Here is a 13,929-nt window from a genome sequence, read left to right on the forward strand (position 1 = left end):
AAGCCATCCTGGAACTAAGAGCTGAGGCCTTCCCTGAAAATCCCTTTCCTAGTGGTTTCTTCACTTCCACACATGAATTGCTCTGCATCTTCAAAGGAAAAGGATTCAAAGGCAAGGGATTTAGCCAGAATTACTTGCAGCTGTGGTTATAAAGCAACTCCAACAGTGGGTAGAATTTCACCGGTCAAATGAACAGATTTTGGTAGCATCAGCGTAGACATTTGGTTCTCATCTTAGTTTATTTGCCTTCTTTGTTTCCAACTTGCAAACCTCAAGGACAAAAACCAGAACAATGCAAGTGATAAACAAAAACATACCAACGGGCAGGGGGCATCTAATCCAGGCGCTCCTTGGTCTCCCTTATCCCCTTTAGGCCCTCTAGAGCCTTTCTTCCCCCTATCCCCCTGTAAATAATGGTTTAGTCCGGGAAAAAAAACAACATCAAAACTTTAGGATCATTCATGTGTAAGGTTAAAGACAGAAAAAGATAAATAAAGTTAAAAAGGTAAAAAGAGGCTCTAAATTAGGATATTCTCCCCCATAGGATTTGGAGTGAATACCCACCTCCTCCCCACCCCACAGGAACCTGAGAATTTGGCTAAGGTGGGTGGGAGGGGAAGGGAGGACAGGCAGAGGGCTCAGAGCTGCAGGTGGAGGGAACCATAGATTGAAGATTTTTGTGGTCAGTTTTGCTAATACTAAGCCCAGGGTGGGTCTGTGCTGAACACAGTGGCTAGGGACCAACTTCCTTCTCTCTGAGGGTCTATTTTTGAAAGGCTTTGGGGTGACAACTTTTTTCCCCCCAATTATTGTTTATCCCTTTGACAACATATTAGGAGGCAAGGTGATTTTGCTTGGAGCCATGGGATGTGTGTCAACATAGCGTGTATGAGTGTATGCACATATGTACTTGGGCATGTGTGTGTATATATATGTATGAGCATATAGGTATGTGCTTGTGTATATGTGTGTGTGTGTGCACGTTTGAGTGTGTGTATGTGCTTGTGCACATGTGTGTATATGTATGTATGAGTATACGGGTATGTGTTTGTGTATATGGTGTGTGTATGCACGTTTGAGTGTGTGGGTATGTGCTTGTGCACGTGTGTGTATATGTATGTATGAGTATACGGGTATGTGCTTGTGTATATGTTTGTGTGCACGTTTGAGTGTGTCTGGGTATGTGCTTGTGCACGTGTGTGTATATGTATGTATGAGTATATATGTGCTTGTGTATATGTGTGTGTGTGCACGTTTGAGTGTGTCTGGGTATGTGCTTGTGCACGTGTGTGTATATGTATGTATGAGTATATATGTATGTGCTTGTATATATGTGTGTGTGCACGTTTGAGTGTGTGTGGGTATGTGCTTGTGCACGTGTGTGTATATGTATGTATGAGTATACAGGTATGTGCTTGTGTATATGTGTGTGTGCACGTTTGAGTGTGTGTGGGTATGTGCTTGTGCACGTGTGTGTGTATGTATGAGTGAACGGGTATGTGCTTGTGTATATGTGTGTGTGCACACGTTTGAGTGTGTCTGGGTATGTGCTTGGGCACATGAACACATGTGTGTGCCTGTACGCATGTGTGTCCATGTGCACATAGGTATGTGTGTGTCCAGAGCTCACGGATGGCCCCTGGGTCTCAGCTGGGTTCTCCCGTTCTATGTGTGTCTCTGCTTCATCCTGGTCTGAAGTCAGACAGTTATTTGTATATGAATATGTTGGTTTAAGGAATTCATTTGTTTCTGAAAAGCTTCAGTAAACATCATTTTTCTAAATTGAATCCTGTATTGTATGTGTCAGAGTCTATTTAAAGAAGGGCTGTAGGGAATTCTTTTTAAAAGGGAAGCATCACCTCTGTAATGAATTTGCATTTGCATTTTTATATGTGTGTTTCCTAAAAAGGGGGCCCAGTATGCCCCTAGGGAGTCTTCCTGGGAGCTCCCCTCCTGTATGGAAGGGGGATTATCTAATGCTTGGGGACTTCAACGGTGTTGCTCCAGGGTGACATTGAAGGCTGGGCAGCATGTTAGAACAAAGGCTTGAAGTCAGAGTTGGCTCTGACAGTTAGCTGTGTGACTCTGTGAAGCTACTTCTTTGAGCCTTAGTTTGTTTACCTGTAAAATGGGTGCAATAATACCTGCCTCAAAAATTTGTTGTGAGGCTGGGCATTGTGGCTCGTGTCTGTAATCCCAGCACTTTGGGAGGCCAAGGCAGGAGGATCACTTGAGGCCAGGAGTTTGAGGCCAGCCTGGACAACAAAGCAAGACTTCATTTTTGCAAAGAATAAAAAAATTAGTCGGGTGTGGTGGCATGTCCTTGTAGGCCTAGCTACTCAGGAGTCTGAGGCAGGAAGATCACTTGAGCCAAGGACAGGAGTTTGAGGCAGCAGTAAACCATGATTGCACTACTATACTCCAGCCTGGGCAACAGAGCGAGACTCTGTCTGAAAAAAAATGTTGTGAGGTCTTTGTGCACACTGAATGCTTTATAATGGCATATAGTATGTGCAAAGTAAATGACAGCTGCTTCATAATGATAATAATGGTTATGATTTCTTTTTAGCCAGTATAGGAGCCAAAGGTTGGGGTCAGAGGTTGTCATGTGCAGTGCTCCTGCAGTGGAAGGCTGCAGGGTAGATGTTCATTAGAGGAAGGCAGAGGATAAGAATATTTTTGGCTGGGCAAGGTGGCTCATGTCTGTAATACCAGCACTTTGGGAGGCCGAGGCAGGCAGATCACCAGAGGTCAGGAGTTCAAGACTAGCCTGGCCAACATGGCGAAACCCTGTCTCTACTGAAAATACAAAAATTAGCTGGGTATTGTGGTGCATGTCTGTAATTCCAGCTACTTGGGAGGCTGAGGCAGGAGAATTGCTCGAACCCGGGAGGCAGAGGTTGCAGTGAGCCGAGATTGTGCCACTGCACTCCAGCCTGGGTGACAGAGCAAGACTCTGTCTCAAGCAAACAAACAAAATAATATTTTTGATGTTTCTCCAGATCTTCAGAAATTATTCAAATTCCTCTATTTTGGAGGTTGTCTGCAATTGCCAGTGCATTAGTCTAAATGAATTTTCTGAAAATGCAAATCCTTACTTAGAAAATGACATGTGTTTAAATATGTATGCACATATTGGGTATATTCCCATCGGCCTGAAGTTTTGTCTGCCAGCAAGAACATCATGGCACAAATCATCCCCAAATGGTAGACCAGCAAAACCACTAGCTATGTGGGTGTGGAAGCCCCCTGGTAAACTCTCTCAGGAGTGTGGCCCCTCATTCTCTGGGTCATGAGCAATTTCCTAATGAAGAAGGCTGGCAAATCTGCCAGAGTGGGGGATCCCAGGTCCAGGATACCCCGGGGGTAACAGAGGGTTGGCGTGTTCCAGACTTTCACAACAGGTAACGGACACTACGGGACATTGTATTCTAAGAATCTGCCCAATTGCGCCAAAGCCAGTGTCCTTTGAGGCTATTAGAGTAGTAACGTCACCTGCATTCTCCCTGCCTCTCACCCCCAGACAATGACACAAAAGAGACCCATTGCAAAGAGGGAACCCTAGCTGGTAAGGAATAAAGGGGCAAATAAAGTCAAGGGGCAAAGGCTTCTTAAAAACATGAGTAAATGTCTAACAGTGGACTTTGGAGAAGATAAACTGAAAGCTGGTGAGGGGGAGGGGAAAGGATGAAGGACGTGGGATTATTATAATGGAATGAACATATCTGGGGGGGTGAAGGAGTAAAGGAAGAGGCCAAAAGAGATAGTGGAGGAGGAAGAGGTGAGGAGACAAGACAGACTTAGGAAGTGAGACATACACACACACATGCACACACACACACGCACGCACACACACATGCACACACACATACAAACATGCATGCACCCCTCACCCCCCAAAGTTGGGCATCTCAGAGAGCAGAAGCAGCCTCACTGCATGCACACAGACCTTTTCAGCTGGCTGGTTTGCAGGCAGCTCCACAGTAACACCCAATTTTCCTGAATGATTTTATTGCCAGATTCATGCCACCCTTTATCCTTTGACTGACTTCTTAGCCTAAAGGTGGCTCCTGGGCCAAATTCACAGAGCTACTTAGGGGAAAGGGGAAGCACCCTTAGTGACAAGGTCAGGATATTCTTTCCACTGGCGTGTGTGTCCTTAGAAAGCTCCTGGTCTGGGGCTCTGGGCCTTTGCCCATCATGACAAGGACTTTCCTTCCATGAACAGGAAAGAGGTTCTGAGACCATCCTTTGGTGGGACATGGAGAAGCATACTTTTAAGGTTGTATCTTGGTTCACTGTAAGGTAAAACAAATCTCAGGGCCAGGCGCAGTGGTTCATGTCTGTAATTCCAGCACTTTGGGAGGCCGAGGCAGGTGGATCACTTGAGGTCAGGAGTTCGAAACCAGCCTGGTCAACATGGTGAAACCCTGTCTCTACTAAAATACAAAAAAAAAAAAAAAAAAAAAAAAATTAGCCAGGTGTGGTGGTGCGCACCTGTAGTCCCAGCTACTCAGGAGGCTAAGGCAGGGGAATCGCTCGAACCTGGGGGGCGGAGGTTGCAGCGAGCCGAGATGGCGCCACTGCTCTCCAGCCTGCTGAAAGAGCAAGACTTCATCTCGAAGAAAAAGAAAAAAAGGTCAGAATGGGGAGGCAAGATTGAGAGGGGCTCTTTCAGGACATTTGGGCATCCTGAGAGTCAAATCCCTGGAATGAAGAGAACAAGCTGCCCTGGAGTTGGAAACCTGCTCTTTGGGAATAAGTTAACTGGCTTTTCACGGTGTGCGCGAAAGCAAGGTGCGTGCCACCTCATTGTTTTCTGAACTTGACTTTTACTAAGTGACACATTCCTAATTTGTAAAGGGGATGGAGGAAAGTGTGTCAAACATCAGGAAGGGGAGGAGGAATAGACATACTTTCCCACTGATTCCTGGGGCCTCCATGGATGACTCGATAACCTCAGCTGCTGCAGCATCAGAGCCGCCAGCCCCCTCCCTCCCTCTGTGTGTGACAAGGGTACTTGTCCTGCCTCCACCTGTAGAGTAACATGGTCACCATCCCTCGAAGGACCGATTTTGCACCCTTCAGACGGTTCAGTGTCTCCAGCCAACTGAAAAAGTCTGAAGAAGGAGGTTTAGAAAACACTAATTGAATTTAATAAAGAAAACTAGACACGTCAGAAAGACATTTGAAAGGAAGTTAGGACGCCAATGAAGTGGTGGAATGATCAAAGATTTTAGGAGCCTAAATCCTTTGATGTCACACTGAGGAAAGTCCTTCCCAGTGTGCCTTAGAGCATCTGGAAGCAGGTCTGTTTATTCTGGCAGTTTCCAGACCTGGTCTTGCCATGGGCAGGGGTGGCGTTGCTGCTCCCTCTTGTTTATAGAAGATGAGGGACAAACTGAGTTGCTTTTGACCAGCTGCCAGTGAAGAGCACTTGGGAAAATGGGAGTGCTCAGTAAATAGATCTTGAACTGAAGAGAATGGAATTCACTCTTGCCAGATAGGAGCATAGGCATCTGCGCACTTTCTGTGCATGAACATGGCGTCAGTGTGCAAAGATCAGCCAAAAGACCTGGGTTCTGGAGACTGTGTGCTCTGCCTCCAACTCTCCATGGGAACCCAGAACACATAATCATCGTCTGGGCCTTGTTTCTCCATCTATTCCTTCTCCTCTAAGCGCCTGGGATTTTAGGACTCGCTAGAAGACATACTTGGCTTCTAGGGGGGTATGCCCCCCACTCCAGGAGCCCCACAATGCGGCAGCAGATGAGACCCTCCAGAGGGGAACCCAAAGGCCAGCTCTTGGTCAAATGTAGTGAAATTCTCCCTGCTGGGCCCAAATGCTGAAGGTCGTGGCAGGTGCCACAGCCCGTTATGTGGCTGTGGGTGCCGTGGGCATTTGGTAAGTGTGTCCTGGCGACGATGGCAGAAACCAAAGGGACAGCAGGAGTCTGAGAAGGCACATGTCCTTTCAGAGCCCTGCCGACTCTTTCCAAGAGAAATAGTGCCTGTAATATTTTTTAAAAGGTGGCTGCTTCCAACAGCTGTCTGCTTGTTCTTGGAGCTGGAATTTATTTTCTCTCTCACCAGTGGCCCAGAATGCCTGGCAAAACCATGTTTCAGAAGGCGAGGACAAGGTAGTAATGGATCTAAACTGATCATATAGGGGCCCACGGTCAGGGCAACCTAGAAAGAGCTGGACACATGGCTCTTGTTGCTGGATAGCAATGCTAAGCTGGTGGCTGCCATGGGATTCAGTCTCTCCTTGCTTTGTGGAAAAATACATGCTTCCATGTGAGGATCAGGCCCTGGGCTCCATACATGCCACGAGTTAAGGCCCTGCTTGTAAAGCCTTTCAATTTAGCATGACTTATCAGGAAAAACTGTTTGCTATGTTGGTCAGGAATCACCGATTGATCATTCCACCCCAGCATGAAGACATTAGTAACCAGAGTGCGAGTGCGGGCGCTCAGACTCACCCGGTTTCCCTTGTCCCCAGGTGGTCCATGTAAACCCTGCAAGAGATCAGAGGAACAAAGGCATGTTAATGAGGACACACAGGCCGGCTGTACAGTGCTTTCTTCCGGGCTCACCAAACTCCCGATGCCTCACTCACCGGAGACAGGTTTAATTATTCCCATTATACAGAAAGGGGACAGAGAAGCAAATCGCTCAGAAAACTTGACCTAGAGGCAAATGATGAGTCCTGGGCAAAGCCAAGAACACACTTCAGGCCAGGCGCCGTGGCTCACGCCTATAATCCCAGCACTTTGGGAGGCTGAGGCAGGCGGATCACGAGGTCAAGAGATTGAAACCATTCTGACCAACAAGGTGAAAGCCTGTCTCTATGAAAAATACAAAAAAAATTGGCTGGGCTTGGTAGTGGGCACCTGTAGTCTGAGCTACTCTGGAGGCTGAGGCAGGAGAATCGCTTGAACCTGGGAGGCGGAGGTTGCAGTGAACCGAGATCATGCCCCTGCACTCCAGCCTGGCGACAGAGTGAGACTCCATCTCAAAAAAAAGAACACAGTTCTGGTTTTCTCGCCTCTCCAGCCCAGGTCCTGGACTGTGACTGGTTCTCCTCAGGTGAGGGGTCAGTTCTGAGGATGCACTTGCGGGGCGCCAGGAATGCTCTTGGCAGGGGGGAGTTCCCAAGGCTTTCCTGCCAGGCTCTTGCTAGACCCTCTTTTCAAGGTGCAAAATGCTCTTCATTCAATAGCTAGGGGAATTTAGCACGAGGCAAGCCTGGCCCAGATGTGCGTACCTGGCCAACACACAAAGCCTGCAGTGGATGGGAAACTAAGGTATGGGCTCTTGCAGGCAGACACCCAACTTCTGTAACAAAGTGGTAGGAAAGCATGCTGCGATGGAAAGCCAGGTGTCCCCTGCAAGGCCCAGCTCCCCTAGGAAGCTGCTCCGCTCATGAAGCCTCTCCTATCACAGGGATCTGGATTTGATTCTGCCCCTCCTGAGGGCAGGGGCCGTGGCACGCTCATTACTGAGGCCAGGCTGCACTTAACACAGTGGGAGGGGCTTACATCCTATTACAGGGTCCACGTGGCAGAGGCCCTGGTCCTCTCACAGCACAGTGACCAGCAGGGCATGCTAGCCCATCACCAGTTGCCTCTTGGCAGCTTCCTCTGTCATGGAAATGAGAGTTCTCCCTTGGCCCTGGATGTGTGCTGCTCCAGGCCCTGGGTGGTTTTTTTGGTTTGTGTGTTTGCTTTATTAAGATGGAGTCTTGGTCGTTCACCCAGGCTGGAGCGCAGTGGTGCGACCTCGGCTCACTGCAACCTCCAGCTCCTGGGTTCAAGTGATTCTCCTGCCTCAGCCTTCCGAGTAGCTGGGATTACAGGCGTGCACCCCCACACCTGGCTAATTTTTGTATTTTTAGTAGAGATGGGGTTTCACCGTGTTGACCAGGATAATCTCTATCTCCTGACCTCGTGATCTGCCTGCCTCAGCCTCCCAAAGAGCTGGGATTACAGGCATGAGCCACCGTGCCCAACTGCCCCTGGCTGTTTCTAATGGGGGTAGGGGTGGGGAGGAGAGGAACCTCTGATCCCAAGAGACTCACAGGAAGCCCAGCTGCTCCCGTTGGTCCTGTCATCCCAGGGTCTCCTTTGCTGCCCTGAAATGGGAGAAAGAAATGCATGAATCCTCCCAGACGTGGTAACAATCTTTCTTGCCATTTTCTACTTTGGTATGAAACACAAGAAACCTCTCCAGTCCCCTCAAGAGCCCTCTGGGAAGCAAGGGCTGTGGGAAAGGTGGGGCGCTGCTGATGCGAACACTGCCTTGGGGAGGGGGCTCAGAAGCCCCCCTCACTCTCCCTCAGCACAGCCTATCCCCCAAGGCCCCCCCAGAATGACCAGTGGGGTCCTGGGCCTGGCTGGCCTGAGGCAGAAGCAGGGGAGAAGAAGGCAGAGCAGGAAGGCAGGGGAAGAGAAAGAGAGCTTTGCTTCTTCTCCGGAGCCTCAAGGGTCACTCCTCAGAGCAGCCTCCTGATTTCCCCAAGCTGGTGGTCACAGAGAAGCTTGCATCCTCTGCAGAAGCTCCTGCCCTCCCCACCTGAGACACAGCCAGCAAGATGGGCAGATGGGGAGTGCAGGGAACTGCCCATGCAGGCAGAGAACTCGACGGATGTCCACGCAGGGACCTCTGAGCCTTGAGTGTATAGAACCCAGGGGCTGGCTGGGAAGAGCTGATATAGAAAGACACACAACTCCCCTGCCTCCACTCAGCTGACGCCTTCCACCCTCACCCTCGGGCATGCCCATTTCAGCAGGACAGGCCTGGAACTGCAAGTCCTATGACATGGCCAATGTCCCTCGACAGTGACCATGGGAGCCTGGCCTATGGCTCTAGCCTTCTGACTTCTTGCTGTCCTCCAGGAATGATCTAAACACCACCTGGCCCTCTGTTCCATGCTGTTTCCCTAAATCATTACAAAGTTGAGGCATGTCCAGTGACAATGGCACCCAGGGCCTTGCCAGACTGAACCTGAGATGGACACAAGGTGGCTAGAAGTCAAAGTGGAGGAAGTTCTTCAATTCCTTTTTTTCTTTTCCTCTTTTTTCTTTTTCTTTTTCTTCTTCTTTTTTTTTTTTTAAATAGAGATAGGACCTTGCTCTGTCTCCTAGGCTGGAGTGCAGTAATACAATAATGGTTCACTGCAGCCTCCACTTCCTGGGCTCAACTGATCCTCTTGCCTCAGCCTCCCAAGTAGCTAGGACTAGAGGTGCACACCATCATGCCTGGCTAATTAAAAAAAAAAAAAATTATAGAGTCGGGGTCTCACTATGTTGTCCAGGCTGCTTTCAGACTTCTGAGCTCAAGTGATCCTCCCACCCTGGCTTCCCAGAGTGTTGGGATCACTGGTGTGAGCCAATGTGCCCGGCCTCTCCACCTCCTTTATCCCTCCAAGTTTAGTCAACTCATAACTACACAACCAGCCCCCCGTCCCAGGCTACTGTGAGGATGACAGAAGAAGAGATGCAAGAAGGAAGGCATGAGGGCTGAGACCCCTGGTGTTGGGTCCCAGACCTGCCCCTCCCTCCTGGCCGCCTGGGCCCCTGGCTCACTGTCCCTCCCTCCTGGCCGCCTGGGCCCCTGTGGTTCACTAACACTCACCCTCTCGCCCTTTGGTCCTGCTGGGCCTGGAACTCCAATTGGTCCTGGAGTACCCTGGGGAGGGGAAAGAAAGCAGAGGTGAGGGTCCCCACATGCTGGGGAACCCTGGGTGCCCCACCCGATGCCTGGAGATGAACAAGGTCCAAAGGCCCAGTTTTCAGGGTTGGCGAGGCCAGGCTCGTTCACGGCAGTCATTCGACTGGGCCGTGATCCTCTTTAGGTTCAGGGGCTGTGGGGAGAGAGCACCTCCCCATGCCTCAGAGCCGGATTCGTGGACTGAAACCCTTTTGCTTCACAACCAAGCTTGCCAAGGCTGAAAACGGTGGGAGAATGGTTGCTTAGTTTTGCTCCCAGAAGCACTTGGGAGGGAGTGGACCCATCCCGGGGCAGGGGCCGGGGGCTGGCACCCTCTTTGCTGTTGCAGCTCCACATGCAGCGGGAGGGTCTTCATGCCACAGAGACGGATGCGGACGCACACACAGGGGCAGACGATAGAGGGTGGTTCAGCCAACGCCCACCCCACCCGCCCACCGCAGACCCACAGCCCTGGCCTCAGCCTCTGGCCGGGGCCTTCTCGCCCCACTCGCAGGCCTGCGGAACTGGCTGGATTGGGGGTGAATTAGGATGCCTCAATGTCTGCACTGACACTGGCCTGGCAGGGAGGTGTGTCATGAGCTCTGCCAGCTGGGGGCTGGGGACGCTGGAGCCATTGGAGCACATGGCTTAGACATGGAGCATCAGGGCTTGCTCTGGCCTCATCCAACATCTTCTCAGGTTCCCAATTCACAGCCTGGCCAGACCAAGTCTCTAGTTCAGCATCTCCTATTGTTGGCCTCAGATGAGGACAGGAGGAGTGGGTTGGGCTGTGGGCAGTTTCTGGTGCTCTGAATGCATCTGCGAATGGTGGGGCATGACTTACTTCACAGGAGACAAAGAGGGGAGTAAGATGACCTCAGGGCCCCCTTTCCAACCACAAGGGAGGAAGGAAGGCTGTAGGTATCCATAATAGCACAGCAGAAAGTAAAAGGAGGCCGGGCGCGGTGGCTCATGCCTGTAATCCCAGCACTTTGGGAGGCTGAGATGGGCGGATCACCTGAGGTCAGGAGTTCAAGACCAGTCTGGCCAACATGGCGAAACCCCGACTCTACTAAAAATACAAAAATTAGCCAGGCATGGTGGTGGGCGCCTGTAATCCCAGCTACTTGGGAAGCTGAGGCAGGAGAATTGCTTGAACCCTGGAGGTGGAGGTTGCAGTGAGCTGAGACTGCACCACTGTGCTCTAGCCTGGGTAACAGAGCGAGACTCTCTCTCAAAAACAATAAGGAGTCAGCTCAGGCCAGCGGTTCAGTGCAGCACCACGGAGTCACCTGGCTGGCCTTGCCTCAGAGGCCTACAAATTCCTGGGTATTGGAGAAGCTCCTTAGCCTTGCCGAGTGTCAGTTTCCCTGTCTGTACCACGTGTGTCTGCCTCCTCGACCATGCCAGGTTTCCATGCATGAATGCATAGCAAGCATTTGGTGCTGAGCCTGACGTGTAGGAAGTGCCCAGTAAATGTTAATATTGGCAGGGAAGGCTTATTTTTCCCCCACATTTTCCCTTAAAGTTAGGATACTGATTTTATGAGGAAAATAAAGCCTCAGTTCCAAAGGGATGGAGTGTGTGAATTTGTACTTCTTCCCTCGGTCTAACGTAAATGGGAGAAGCCATTGAGAGGAAAGTCTTGGTTTCTCTGACTGCAACCACAGATCATCCCCGAGCCCTGCCCCACACCTGAGACAGGTGTGCTAGGTGGGGGAAGGATGGAGACGAAGGGACTGTGGCGAAGGAGCAAAGCCATAATAACGCCTGGAAGCCGGGGCATGCTCTCTGCATGTAAGGGTTCAGGGTGTGAACTCCATCAGTGCAGGGAGGTGGGGGGCTCTGAAGAAGTCTGTCATCTTAGGCAAGCCATGCTACCTCCTATTTATGAGGGCACAGAATAGGCATTCAGTAGGACGGGGCTCTCACAGGGGTCACTCTTGACCCCCCTACCTCTAAAAGCTCTGGGCTTCTCTTGGTGCCAATTGCAAGTGCCCCCGGCCCCCTGGGAAGACCTGTGAGCCTGTGCTTCAGCGCGTCCCCTACGCTCTATACACGAACCCTGGCAAGGTCTCGCCTCCCCTGAGGATGGCTCTAGCCAGCTAACTACAACTCCATGCAGGGCATGGGCAGACATGGCCTTGAAAGCCCTCTGTAGGACAGGGCAAGATCTCCCTGGCTGGAAGCGGCTGGGTACAGAGAACTCTCGTGATGGTGCCCGAGCAGGGACTCGAGACTTGAGGGCGAGTGAGCTCAACACCCTGCGAAGGTTGACTTCAGAGGGCGCTCAGGGGAGGGACCCGAAGGTGGACAGGAGGGATGTTTCCTCTGATCCTTCAGTTGTTAGTCATAAGCAGAAGGGCCAGGTGCTTTCTAGTCAAGAGTAAATGATGCCTGTTTTCTGGAATCAGAAAGAATGGAGGAAGAAAGGACCCAAGTGTGCCTCACTTGCTCTGTAATGAACCACCTTGTTGGGGTGCAGGGCGGCTGTGGTGTCATAGGCAGTGCAAGAGTGGTCAGAATGTGCATAAGACACAGAGCTGGGCCTGGCTTCTGTGCTCCTACAGGCTACTTCTGTCCTCAGCCTTCAATGCTGTCCTACCCCACAAATACCAGACTGGTGGCTGCACAAAACTAGGAGGCCCTCGTGGGAAGACAGGAGATGGACAGAGCTCACAGCATGAAGACAACACAGCATGACGGGCAGACGCAGACACTGGTGTGTTTGGTGGGGAGAGGCCATGGCTCAAACCTCCAGGGCTGGGCACCCAGGCTGGACTCAGCATCCTTTGGAATCAGGAGCGGTGCTGCTGGAGTGGCCTTCCACCCCACACCTGGCAGGTTTGAGGTCCCTGGGTGTATTCTGTGGACTAGGGCATTCAGATGAAGGCCAGCCATATTTGGTCAAGAGGCCGGAAAAGGCCCTTCAGAGCATCGATGGCACCTTTCTGGTGTCGGAGGTGGGACAAAGTACGATTCACTGGGAAAATGAGGCCACAGTGGGATAGACAAAAGGGATCACAGGCCAGGTGTGGAGTGGGGTGGGGTGAGGGGTGATGGAGAAGTGACACTCACCGGTGGCCCAGGCCTGCCGTCCAAACCTGAAGCTCCCTGGACGAAGGGCACAGTTTGACCAAAAGAAGGGGAAGAGAGGATTGGGAGGGAGAAAAAGGGAACAATGGGGAGGGAAGAGGTGAGTAAAGCAGTGACTCTGGACAGACATAAATGCTGGTAATCAAACACAACTGGAGAAATAAGCTTGGGAGGACAGGGGATGGTATTCACATGGAAACCAACGAAAACATGGAGACACTGAATGTAGTGGCCGGCTGCTGAGCAGGCTGGGTGGAGGTCGGCGTGGATGGCCACCTGCTCCTCCCACTCCCGCCTCTCCTTTCTCCCTTTCTTCCCTCTCAGGAACCCCTCTCCCTTCAGTGTTATGGGGAAAGGGATACAGAAAGGAATGCTTGGAGAGATGTCTTGGAATCAGAGCTGTGCACCCTTCCCAGGACAGGTTTCACTGGGGAGGGGCCCCAGGTGAGGATGGCTCTCCCATCCTCTTTGCATTCCTGTTCGGATCAGGCCATGCTGTGGTGCCCCTGAGGGTCTCAACCTTGGGTGACAGCACCCAGTTGTGAAATCTGGGTAGGAGTTAGTCTGCTTATCCTTCAGCCTGGGGAAGTGAGTTGGCTCTTAGATGATATTACAAATGACACTTGACATTTCGCTGGCACTTTACAATCTGAGATGCTCAACCCGAACTTGATCCATTCATATGCTCCCAGACAAGGGCTCTTGTGTAGGCAAAGGCTTTGGAGCAGCGGACTGGGACAGAGGTCTAAGGCCATGTATTTCCCGGAGCAAATGGGCAGCAGGTGGAAAGCTGTGAGACCAACCTGCTATCAGCACCCTCGCTCGCTCTTGTCCGGTGAAACACATGGTTGGTGGTGGCAGCAGGGGGCGGGGGGTGCTCCTGTTCCAACCCTGGGTTATGAAGCTACCTCTGAAATCCACCCAGGAAAACCCAGGGACCCTTTTCTCATGATTCCAATGTGACAAGTCAGGGAGAAGGCAGCGGCAATACTCTGGCCCAGTAAGGGCTGAGTGCTTGAAAACTGCTCCAACTGAGCCTCAGCCTCAGAATTCAAATGAAAAGGAAGTCCCTAGAAGAGGGAGGCAGCCAGCTGCTTCTTCACGGAAAAGGTGTTGGGTAGA

The 13,929-nt window shown here is 51.2% G+C and overlaps 1 protein-coding gene across 3 annotated transcripts in view; it reads right to left on the reverse strand.

Moving 5' to 3' along the window:
- Nucleotides 1-13,929, reverse strand: part of COL13A1 (collagen type XIII alpha 1 chain) — a 164,750-nt gene that overhangs the window by 11,071 nt on the left and 139,750 nt on the right. For 2 of the 3 annotated variants that reach the window (XM_030940756.1, XM_030940754.1), the window contains 5 exons: nt 12,790-12,825; nt 9,637-9,690; nt 8,081-8,134; nt 6,483-6,518; nt 318-404 (listed from right to left, as the gene is read on the reverse strand). In XM_030940756.1, the coding sequence (XP_030796616.1) occupies nt 318-404; nt 6,483-6,518; nt 8,081-8,134; nt 9,637-9,690; nt 12,790-12,825 (267 nt within the window). The remainder of the gene's footprint in view (nt 1-317; nt 405-6,482; nt 6,519-8,080; nt 8,135-9,636; nt 9,691-12,789; nt 12,826-13,929) is intronic. The other variant, XM_030940755.1, reaches the window with a different exon arrangement.

This window comes from Rhinopithecus roxellana, chromosome 11, assembly GCF_007565055.1.
Source record: "Rhinopithecus roxellana isolate Shanxi Qingling chromosome 11, ASM756505v1, whole genome shotgun sequence".
In the NCBI taxonomy this organism is placed as follows: Eukaryota; Metazoa; Chordata; class Mammalia; order Primates; family Cercopithecidae; genus Rhinopithecus; species Rhinopithecus roxellana.